This window comes from Suillus plorans, assembly GCF_016647745.1.
Source record: "Suillus plorans strain S12 chromosome Unknown HD556scaffold_1, whole genome shotgun sequence".
NCBI classification, from domain to species: Eukaryota; Fungi; Basidiomycota; class Agaricomycetes; order Boletales; family Suillaceae; genus Suillus; species Suillus plorans.
Genome location: NW_024537385.1, coordinates 1,333,067 through 1,344,305, shown reverse-complemented (window position 1 = coordinate 1,344,305; position 11,239 = coordinate 1,333,067). Strand labels below are relative to the sequence as shown.

General features: G+C 48.6%; 5 protein-coding genes across 5 annotated transcripts; 3 read left to right on the top strand and 2 right to left on the bottom strand.

The window, feature by feature from the left end:
- Positions 1-145: 145 nt before the first annotated feature.
- On the top strand, positions 146-838 carry HD556DRAFT_1435899 (uncharacterized protein; the record flags this gene model as incomplete). The annotated part of the gene is made up of 4 exons (XM_041305487.1): positions 146-235; positions 296-528; positions 580-607; positions 755-838. The coding sequence occupies 4 exons, from the start codon at positions 146-148 to the stop codon at positions 836-838; spliced, it is 435 nt and encodes a 144-aa protein (XP_041167849.1).
- A 421-nt stretch (positions 839-1,259) lies between these two features.
- On the bottom strand, positions 1,260-3,258 carry HD556DRAFT_1318639 (uncharacterized protein). Its single transcript, XM_041301238.1, has 2 exons — positions 1,670-3,258; positions 1,260-1,619 (listed from the first exon to the last, which is right to left on the bottom strand). Exon 1 carries the CDS (start codon positions 2,875-2,877, stop codon positions 1,672-1,674), a length of 1,206 nt encoding a protein of 401 aa, XP_041167848.1. The 5' UTR covers positions 2,878-3,258; the 3' UTR covers positions 1,260-1,619; positions 1,670-1,671.
- A 75-nt stretch (positions 3,259-3,333) lies between these two features.
- Positions 3,334-5,193, bottom strand: HD556DRAFT_1318637 (uncharacterized protein). Its single transcript, XM_041301237.1, has 5 exons — positions 4,913-5,193; positions 4,808-4,856; positions 4,004-4,753; positions 3,837-3,953; positions 3,334-3,777 (listed from the first exon to the last, which is right to left on the bottom strand). The coding sequence occupies exons 1-5, from the start codon at positions 4,994-4,996 to the stop codon at positions 3,746-3,748; spliced, it is 1,032 nt and encodes a 343-aa protein (XP_041167847.1). The 5' UTR covers positions 4,997-5,193; the 3' UTR covers positions 3,334-3,745.
- Positions 5,194-6,347, top strand: HD556DRAFT_1318628 (uncharacterized protein). Its single transcript, XM_041301236.1, has 3 exons — positions 5,194-5,539; positions 5,602-6,037; positions 6,096-6,347. Exons 1-3 carry the CDS (start codon positions 5,474-5,476, stop codon positions 6,266-6,268), a joined length of 675 nt encoding a protein of 224 aa, XP_041167846.1. The 5' UTR covers positions 5,194-5,473; the 3' UTR covers positions 6,269-6,347.
- On the top strand, positions 6,348-11,202 carry HD556DRAFT_1318620 (uncharacterized protein). The gene is made up of 9 exons (XM_041301235.1): positions 6,348-6,890; positions 7,106-7,676; positions 7,727-7,996; positions 8,050-8,547; positions 8,604-9,860; positions 9,913-10,200; positions 10,254-10,304; positions 10,380-10,538; positions 10,596-11,202. Exons 1-9 carry the CDS (start codon positions 6,418-6,420, stop codon positions 10,809-10,811), a joined length of 3,783 nt encoding a protein of 1,260 aa, XP_041167845.1. The 5' UTR covers positions 6,348-6,417; the 3' UTR covers positions 10,812-11,202.
- Positions 11,203-11,239: the final 37 nt, after the last annotated feature.

Genomic DNA, 11,239 nt, shown 5'->3' with positions numbered 1-11,239 from the left:
GTGACCTCGACGCGGTACCAGTCGCGTTCAACCAGGCCTACCTCTCTGCTCCTGCATATTTTATAGCACACATTAATAGTGTCTCGCAGGTCGAGAATCATCCCATCTTAAAGTTTATCCTACAAACTAGCATAAAACAAACGTTATGGTCTTCCTTCTGCCAAGTGCCGTCTTCTCTGGTATCGTTTTGGTTATCCTGAAAGTAATGAGCATCTCTGCTCGCCCAGTTTCAGAGGTACGTCACATGAATCACTCGTACCATCATACCATGAATAACACGTGCCAACTGCGCTAGAACTCATTGAATCCTACGAATGCGCGACGTTACTCTGAACATGTCCCCCCGATGGGCTCTGATACATTCAATCCTGGAACTCTCTCTCATCCCGCCACCGTCGCGGTCGATCCATTAGAAGCAATATTGGATGAATCGGGGCTCGGGGCACTTGATGGCCATGATGAAAGTTCCAGTAATACCGACGAGGGAGAAGGGCCACTAGATGAAATTGCCCACCTGAAGCCGAGAACGTGAGTCGTTCATCTTTGCATAACTCATGGTGCTCATCCGATTCGTTCTAGAGAGGGAGAAGTCAGCAGCTTTCAGGGAGTACGTAGCCTCTCCCGGGCTTAGTAGACAGACCATAGACAAATGAAGACAATCGTTCCTTCCATACTAAGGAAATTCATGAACATCTTCCCCGCATCGAAGCTTCCAATATTGCTGCAAGGGCAAAGACACTGATCAATACTCAAGGAAGCTGCGCACTTTGCACGGATGAGCCTGGGTCTCTCAGCCCCCTCCGACATCTTGATCCGGGCCGCATACCGGGTCCCATAAGTTTGGTAATTACTTGCTCAGAGTTGCAACAGTTCCCTACTAGGCCTCGTTATCATCTCCTTGAGCGTGCAATACCACATGCCAACACTCCGGCGGCATGCCGAAGCTAACCATACTTACTATGCAGTCGTTTCGGTCTTTTCGGTGATTGAGTTGTTGACAGATTGACAAGATCGAGGTCGTGGGGAATGCTGCTCTAGAGACCAGCATCAGCCAGACCCTGCATACGAAAAGTGATGCCGGTCGATACCGTGACCGTGATGACGCGTTGGGCACACGTCACTCGGTCAAAAGGGTTAGTCTCAGATTGTGGATAAGCCGCAGGTGTGCTGATAGGTCTGAGGTGTTTTGACTGGTTAGCAGAGCCATAACTCTACTGCATGGCCCAGCCGTTGGCAGCCCAACGCCACCAACCAAATTTGGACTGAAAATAACCATATGAGATATGATGATACACGGCAGACATTAAGTCCTCCTCAGAATAGATATACCGCGCACGCGAGATCACACACCTCCAAAGACCCTCGAATTTACTGTGGAGTAAGACGTAATCTTGTGAGAATCCAGCTGAGGACCCTGCAATTTTTCACATGGTGGAACAGTACACTCTATAATGGGAGACACGAAGGAGACAAAAACAGATTTCGACCGAGGAAAAATGTCACCAGCGTGTTACGTAGTTCGAAGATAGGTGAGAAAGGAAATGAACGAATTTTGAAGAATTTTAAAAGGGCAACCTCAGCCATGAATATACAGGCGTTAGAGATGCAGTCCTCTGTAGCTGACAAAACGTGAGTGAAATTGTACATCAATCCGTTGACTGGCACTTACAATCAGGCGCTTAATGATTGATTGCAAGAATGCGTGCCCCCAGTGGCATGTTCAATCGAGCAGCCTTTGGAAATCATGGTTTGCTTAAATGTCACGAAACGAGGATCAAGAAGCAATTCTTCCCAATCGCCATAAAGAATTATGTGGCGCAGCGCTGGAAAGGATGATCTGGAGAGGAAGGCAAGGTGTAGCCTGAGGCGCTCTTGAGCTTCAGTGATCATGTCTGTAACCATGCCACATGGGAATGCGTGCAAAGATATGCATTGAAGCGCGCATTGTTGTTCGAAAATAGGTGGTGGTGATGTGAAGTTAAGAAAGTAATTGAATGTCTTGACTTGAGGACAACCACGGAGGAAGCGGGTGATCTGATCACTAAGCAAGAAACCGACATGCCTTGCGAATTCGACCGTGCAGAGGCGAGCGCCAAACACCTGCCATATGGTGTCGAGCGCGTTTTGTTCTAGTGGGAAATCTACAACGATATGGACAAGTGAAGGTAACCGCCACTGGCAGATCTGGTGGACGAAGATAGGATTGATGCGTCGCAAACGAAGTGTCTTCAATGCGGGGAGCTCCAGCACATTGCCAGTTTGGGCGGAAGTCCACATCTCCCCTCCTACAATGAGATACTGGAGATTGGGGGAATGGCGCAAAACGTTTAGAAGCGAGTTTATTCCCCCAGAGCGAGTGGCATCATTGTAGTGCCACCACTCGAGCCTCTTGAGATTCAAGAACGGGTGGCTGCGAATTGGGAATTCATAGCGTACTGCGTCTGGAAGTCCCTGCATGAAGGGCCTCACCAAGGTTTCCAATTCCGGGCAATGTTGCAGAATTTGTAGTGCGAGATCCGAGCTAGTGTTGGTTATAGTACCAGTGTGAGGGTAGGGAAGTTCAAGGCGGCGGACACATCTTCCGAGCTGTTCACCCCTGTATGTCTTCCCCAATGCCTCCACGAGGAACTGTACCCCACGTCCGACCTTGACATCCTCATATAGAATGCTGAGGGCGAGGTCTCGCCAAAGCCTACACACTTGAACCACTGCGCACTTGACAGCCTTAGCATCCGCCTCTCCCTTATTGTCATGATCAAGAGATCCAAGGAATGGCTCGAAGTTTGGCACGTCAAGGCCCGGCGGTGCATAGGTCGCCCAGCGAATGATATTCAACCACAGCTCCGGAGGAAGCAATCGGTGGTCATGTCTGGACATCCCGGGTTGATGGTGTAAAGATAAGGGAGAGGACGGTTCCAATTTCGCCTGCGCTTCTTTGCTGACTGTGCAGCGCTTATCAACACCCTGGGCGCCTGTGCCTTCTACGTCCACCTGCTGTTCATCCGAGTCAACGCCTAGATCTCCATCTTTGTCCTTGACTTCAAGCCTCTTTTCGACTTGTTGCAGACGATCTTGTAAATCGCCACATTTCTTCTTCAAAGCCTCGTTTGCGTTTTTCAAAACCTCATTCTCGACACTCAGTACCTGGATCGATTTCTCCGCTCTTGTGAGCTGGGCGATATTTTTATTCTCGGTTGCAGTTGCCTGCTTTCTCGGTCGTAAGAAGTTCGCCAGACGATTGACTGGTCCTGTTGCCGTGTGAGCGCTCATTACTGAAGGGAAGAATGAGCCACCTAGTGGTCGCTGTGCAACTGAGACAGTTCCTTTTAGAGAACCTCTATGGAGATTCTCCCGGTAGACTCCGCTGAGATCGATAACGCTGGCATATTCAAATTCTAGGTAGTAATCCAGATGACGTCAGGAATTGATTATTGTTATCAACTGAGACAAGAATAAGTAGGCTATCTTATATCATCAATTGTGCATAATCTGATAACATATACATCGCTAGGACAGAGCAAAACATTGGTCGGAATGTGGTATCGTTGAGACAGTGAAGCTAGCAAATAAAAAAAACACAAGGGTTGTGGAGCAAGGAAGTGGATAATATAGCTCGAACCGCCTGATATCAACACACTTTCAGTGCTATTACAAGGAACGTAACGCTCGTATCACGCACGCATCATGACCATCATCGTCAGGTGTAGCATAAAAAGGTAAAAACCAAAATTCCCAACTCAGTCCATTAGATGACCTGAAGGTAATTCGACGGTGCAACTGCGACGCAAGGATTAGGGTCAAGGGACTAGCGAGCATGGCAAGATAAAGATACGCACTTCCTAATGTACCGTCTGATTTCTTTGCTTGCCACCACTTGCCTTGCTTGTCGATGATATCAAGAACCTCACCCTTAGTGAATGAGATTTCGTTTGGATCATCTGGAGAGGCCGTGTCTGTGCAAGTGATAAGCAAAAGAAGATAAGTGAAAAAGCTCTTGGCTTACAAGCATACAATGCTTTTGCTTTGTAGACGTATGCCTCTGGCCCGCCCGGGTTGGCTTCAGGTATATTTGGGCTACCACCAGTACCACCACCTGCGCCTACACCTGCTGCACCAGGGCCTATCAATGGTGAGCCTGGACCCATACTGTTATCAGGGCCACTTAGAGAAACCGGAGCAGGATTTGGTGTGCTGTGAACACTGCCTACACCAGCTGCGGGACCAAGGCTGCGGGGTGCACCGTCCACACTAGCACCGCCGACAAAACTATTTTGACTCCGAACTCCAGGACCTGCGCCAATACCGCCTGTTTTGTTGGCGCTGTCGTAGGGCATATCATGTGAACCGACACCGCCGCCAGGAGAGTAGTTGGCTGTATAGCCATTGGCGCCAATATTGCTCGCACCCCGAGTCCTACGACGGCGGGATGGTGGTGTCAGGCCACCGGTGCCCATAGAGTTGAAGAGGTGGAATGCGAGAGAATCTTCTTCTGATGTGAAATAGATCACCCAAAGGATGTCCACGATTGCAATAATGAGCCATCCCGCAGCCATGGCGTCCAGTGCAGCCAATCCAGTAAAAATACTGTTGCTGACGGTGATGACAGCCATAACGATTGCGATAGCACCAAAAACTGATATTTGGAAGCGATGCATGGCTATTGAATCGCTTGCTAGGGTGTGCAGTACGCCAAGGGTTAGGAATAGTTGGAGGAATATCCCAAACCACCCAACGCCAACGGATTGTTCATGGTCTAGAGGAAATAAATTAGTGAGTGGAACTATAAAGAGCAAGGTGCTGTACTAACATTGAGCAGTTACGATACATTGCGAGATAAATGCGATGAACCATGCCAACTATGTTATGACGCGCTCAGTTTGAAAATTGAAAAATAGAAGACTTTAATACGTACCACAGCAAGAATTGTCGTAAACAAGAAAAGATAATGTGTTAAGATTGGGGTGAAATCTAATCCTTCGCTGCCACGGGGAGGCATGATTTGTTTGTCGAGGTCAGAGTGAATTTTGGTAAGAAGATGAGTACTAGAAGTGACTTGAACGAAGAGCTTTGACGTTCATAGGACAAGACCAACTACGAAACCAACACGTGCCCAAATATTCCCACGCGACCATGGCAGTGCAAAATGTTAACCAACCCTAGATAAAGCTGTAGCGGGAAAAATTAGTGAAGTTTCGGGGTTGTTTTATACCAAGGGACCTTTCCGGCGGACGACGCCAGCATTCCGTTGGCGTTTTGTCATTTGTTTTATGCTCATACTCCCGCCATCCCGAGCCCTGTAGTGACGTCTCCGTGAAGCCGGTAAATCAGTCACGGTGTAGTCAGCAGCTTTAGTCGAATCACTATCAGCCACCACGGATGATCGGTTACATATTCATATATTTGACTTTCAGAGTTATATGTAGTGTCATTTCCAAGTCAAGTCCAGGATGTTGCTATAACCCTCAATGCCTCGATGAATTTCCGGAAAACCATCTTGAGGACAGTCAGCGTGGTGCTGTCCAGTTTCGGGATTCTCCTGGTGCGTGGCAGCTGTTCCGAGGTCGGTCACTACCATGCTTACTCATGTTCACCGGACATTAGAGTGTGCTAGCTATCTTCATTCAAACACTACTCCCATCACATTGGCAATGGGCTTGGTCGAACCCACCCCCATACGCCGGTGAAAAATCACGAAGGACAATAGTAGCTCGTCGCGTCAAGCGACCCGTTCCCAGGCCAGTTGCTTCGCCGACTTCATCTTTTCTACGATCGACCAGGTCACATGAAACCATACGCAGCAGCATGGTTGATGGGGCGGTACCGCAAAGCCATGCGCATGTAGATTTACCAGCCTCCCTGATGCCTGCAACGAAACTGCCCATTCAACGATCTAGTCACGGTGAAGTCTCGGAAGCCCACCGAATTTTCAAGAGACATACCCTTCCAGCCTCCCCGTTTGTTAATTCGTGTCGGACAATAGCTTCGCTAAAGCAAAGATCGACGCACCTCAAAGGCAGAAATTCTACGGGGTCATTTTGTAAGTCGGGTTTATTCCACCGGTCTTAAAATTAAATCAACGGTGTTCGCTTCCGAAGCTAGTTCTGTGAAAATCCCAGACCCACCATTACGGACACAGCCTTACGCAGCGCCATACTTTTTTCCAGCACCTGGGACACTGGAAGCCATTGATTATGTGGCGAAGACGCGAGAAGAGCTTCTGCGGCCTTCTGAATTCATGCAAACCAACACGAGGAATAAGAGAACCTAAGGATGCAGTACTAGTTGATAGTAGAAGTATTGATAAGATAAGATAATGAATTGAATTGGCCGTTCCGGAGATTCCCACGTGCAGTATTGAGTTTACCTTCGGTCACCGTGTGCCGTACTGCAGACTTACTGTGAAGGGCAACAACAGTGATGGACACCCAAACACCCTTCATCATACCTAATTCGAGACCACAATCTCCGTCACAGAACTTCAATCAAACCGTCCCTCTTCTTCCCATACCACCACCACCACACTCTTCCTACCTTTCACCAAAGCTTACCATCCCTTCTCCATCCCTCCAAGTCGATCCCGACGACCTCACCCCACTTCCAACCTCTACAACGCCTAGAGATATTTCATTGGAACCTCTTTCCAGTACCGCACAACTTCTCATTTCATCAAACATGGGTTTCCGCACTCCAAAATCTGGAACACCGCGTCCTCGCACCGCTGGTGAAAGTGACGGCACATCCCATGGTTCCGCAGCGCAGAGGTCTCCAGACAGACCACTTAACGTTACCGATGCGCTCAGCTACCTCGATGCGGTCAAAGTTCAATTTCAGGACAAGCCAGACGTATACAACCACTTTTTAGACATCATGAAGGACTTCAAGAGCGAAGCGTGAGTCAATTTAGATACTAGTGACGTAGACATGGATGTGCGACTCGGGAGGCGGAAAATGTTTTATGATGTCCGGTTATCTTACCGCCTAAGGGCATGGACTACACCGGCGTACGCGCCTTTCCTGTTGTGGTTGTCGTTGGAGAAGCATCCTTTTATATCGTCTATTCTTCTGCCTTTCAGCCTCGTGTTGCTAATGATCTTCTCTTGCACAGAATCGACACACCTGGAGTGATCGAGCGCGTGTCGATGTTATTCCATGGCAATCCAAATCTTATTCAGGGATTCAACACATTTCTTCCCCCTGGCTACAGAATAGAGATGTCTGCAGACCCGCATGACCCTAATATTATCACCGTTACAACGCCGTTAGGGACCACCACTCAAAGCACAAGCACCTTCGAGCAGATCTCCCGCGTCACTCGTGACCCCACTACAACCAAGTCTTCGCTTCCTCTTCCATCAACCGCCGGCCCTGCGTTTCCCTTCCAGCCAATGACCCGTTCGATGACACCATCGATAGCTCCTTATCAGGTTCCGCACATGCCACAGTCAATGGATACGTACACCCCAGGCCTTCAAGTACCCTCCACAACTGCTGCGGCTTCCTTTCTTGGCAATTTGTCCAACCGAAACGCAGTAGAAAATAAATCTTCAGGGGAATTCAACCATGCAATACAGTACCTAAACAAAATCAAGGCACACTATTCCGACGATCCCGATACATACAAGCAGTTCCTAGAAATCTTGCAAACGTATCAGAAGGAGCAGCGTCAAATCCAAGATGTATGTGCCATGTGTGTTGGCTCTGATGTGTTATTGACGCTTGAGCATAGTCGCAAGTATACGTGCAAGTGCAAGTCTTGTTCAAGGATGCTCAAGAACTACTTAGTGAATTCAAGGATTTTTTGCCTGATATGTCGATGGCCTTGAGCGGGGCTGTCAGCATTCTTCCCCAGCCAACTAGTGGTCCAGGTGTGCCAACACCTTGGGTAGATGCAGGGGACAAGAACGGAAAGAAGACGCAGCTTCCGCCTAAAAAAAGGAGAAAAGCTCCAGAGAAAGAGACTACGCCTGCGCCGGCTGTGCGGACTGTCCCAAGTCGAGTGTGTGCTTCGCTAACTCTACGTCATTCGTTAATAACATTCTCCCTGTGTAGGCCAAGAAGCCCAAGCACATGCACAAAGGGGCCGACCCTGACTCTCCGCAGTTCAATTCATATGGGTTACCGGAATCACCGCCCCATCATCCCTCGCAATTGCATGCTAGTATGCTACCGCCACCCCAAATGCATAATCTAGTGATACAAGGCCCCCAGCCAGTTACCAACGTTCAGTCAGCACCCGATGAACTCATCTTTTTTGAGCGCGCGAAGCGCACGTTGGAGAGCAAGGATACATATGAGGAGTTTCTCAAGCTCTTGAACATGTACTCCAAGGACATTATTGATGCGAAGACACTTGTGAACATGGCTCAAGTGTATTTGGGCGATGGTGATCTACTATCGCAGTTTCGGGAAGTGGTTGGGATCGATGAACGGCAGGACAGTATCGAACATGGTCCGCCTGGGAGCATCCGTACCGGGCCGCCAGAAGCCTTGTCTGCATTACCAGCTGAGGATGGTGAGGGTCCAAGCTATCGTCGATTACCCGAGAGCGTACGTATCGAATAACTGTTTTTCTAGCCAACTGACTGAAGCGCTCTTGTTTGCAGGAAGTTCATTTGGCATGTTCCGGTCGCGACGAACTCTGTCGCTCTGTACTTAATGACGAATGGGTTTCACATCCGACATGGGCGTCTGAAGAAGCAGGCTTTATCGCGCACAAGAAGAACTCGTTTGAAGAAGCACTGCACAAGAGCGAAGAAGAACGACACGAATATCACGTCCAGCTTGAAGCCCTTGCACGCACGATCGCTGTTATAGAGCCCATCAACTTCCGCATCGAAGAAATGACCAATGATGAACGCTCGAATTTCCGACTCAAGCCTGACTTTGGTGGCTTGAGCAAGAACATATACCACCGGACGCTGAAGAAAGTCTACGGCAGAGATGCTGGAATCGAGGTTATCCAAGCTCTTCAGGAGTGTCCTAGCGTCGCTGTGCCGGTGGTCCTCGCTCGGCTAAAGCAGAAAGATGAAGAATGGCGACGCGTGCAACGAGAATGGAACAAAACATGGCGAGAGGTTGACGCCAAAAATTTCTATAAATCCCTCGATCATCAAGGGGTCACGTTCAAGTCGAATGATAAGAAGGTCGTCACTGCCAAACATTTTGTTGGAAATATTGAGTCAGTCAAAGCTGAGCAAGCAGATGCGCGCACGCAGCAGGGTCCACCCTCATTCGATACTACTGTGCCAGGCTACCAACTGGAGTTTTCTTTCAAGGACATGACTGTCCTTCAAGACTCGCTTAAGTTGGTTTACTCATTCCTGGATCATTCCCATGCGCACTATACACTACAGGAACGGCGTGGAGTCGAGGGTTGGCTGCGATCATTCATTCCCCTCCTATGTATGTGCCCTGCTACCGAGTTCAATGCCGGGTTTACGCCTTTGGATGATCCACGAGACGAGGAGACCGACCAACAAGCTTTGGATGGCGCGCGGAATGATAACGGAGTCCCGTTATCGAATGGGCGTGGCCTTTCGGGGAGCGTAATGGCGGCGGGTGACCTTCGGAAGCGTTTACTGAAATCCTTCCAAGAAAATTCCATCGGATCTGAGGGCCTGGATACACTTTCGTTATCCCAGTCAAGAGGGACCACGCCCCATTCTGAGCGTGTATTATTTGATACCACCCTGGAGGACAACACAAGCATAGGGTTGACTCCAGCCCAAAATAAATCCCCGGATCAGTGGATCCGTGATGCGTCAGCCAATCAAACCCCTCCTATTTCAGGAGACGGCACCTCTAGGCGAAACCCTTTTTTCGGGAACACAACGTTCTACACAGTGTTCTGTTTGTTACAGGTCAGGTCCCACAGTGTATACGCGTGATGTGAGCTAATTTTATCGCACACAGTTGATCTATTCTCGTCTGCTCGTATGTAAGGAACAGGGCGCTCGTCAGACTGCGAAAGGTCTAAATCCTGCGGACTGTAATCCTATCGCCATTGAGTTAGGGCTGGATGACCCGAATGGACCCTCTGCTATACTCGTACAGGCTATGGAGGCTGTGTCCAACCGTCAGACCTGTGACGCGACTGATGTCGTATACCTTTACATGTTGGAGGCATTTGAAAAGCTATTTGATAATGAGCTTGATCAGGCGACGTTTGAGGAACATATGCGATGGTTTTTCGGCAACAAGGTAAGTCGTGCGTTCATCTCCGGAGTCGCTACCTGACCCGGCGCATGCTCCAGGCATATTACCTTTTCACGTTAGACAAGATACTGTCTTCATTGATCAAGCAGGTAAATATAACGCTGTGCTGTTAGGCTTCGTGACTGCGCTTTCAAGTTTAGCTGAATGGGGTTTTCCTTTAACAGGTGCAGATTCTGTTGTCGGATAACAAGTGTCAGGAGCTTTGGGTGCTACTTCAACAAACGCGGAAGGTGGATGCCCTTTCCAATCAGAACATGATTCGCTATCGACGTGAGGCGGAACGTCACGTTGGTACCGACGAGCATTTGTACAGGTTCGATTGGGTATGTGAGAGACTTAATTTTGGGATTATTTGTGACCCTGACATGAAGTAATTCCAGCATCGGTCTTCGAAAACAATGTTCGTTCAACTGGTCGAACCGGACGATCCTAGTGTGAATGGAGATGGAACGGCGATTAGTCGGTGGCGAGAATATCTCGACTCGTACGTTCTACGGCAGCCGACGGAGTGGTTGTCACAATCAAGGCGTGAAGGCAAGGTATTTTTGCGAAGGTTAGTGGAAGGGATGATCGACTTATGTAAATGTGATTTGTGATGCTGAATATTGTACAAATAGGCACATGACGATCGACGAATCACCGCGAGGCACATCAAGTTGGGATTCTATGAGCATCCGGGTGAGCCTAGGCACGTACAAGATGTTCTATGAATCGAGCGCTGAAGATTTGTACGTGCGACCGAGAAGCAGAGATGAGGAGAAGGAGCTTAGGGAAAGAGCAAAAGTTCGAGAGGAAGAGCGGAAACGAAGCCGATGGTTAGCAAATGTTAATGTTGAGCTTAAATAACCGATATAGAAATAGCAATGTTATTTTTTGGTATGTGAGTTATATTATAGACATGTAAGAAAAGAATTCCTTATTGAGCAACCGAGTACTGGACTACTCTTAGTTATGTATTTATTTATTTATTTATTACTTAAGCTGGATATGGTGCCCACGAGTTAGTCCCCGCTTTTCTCCTCAG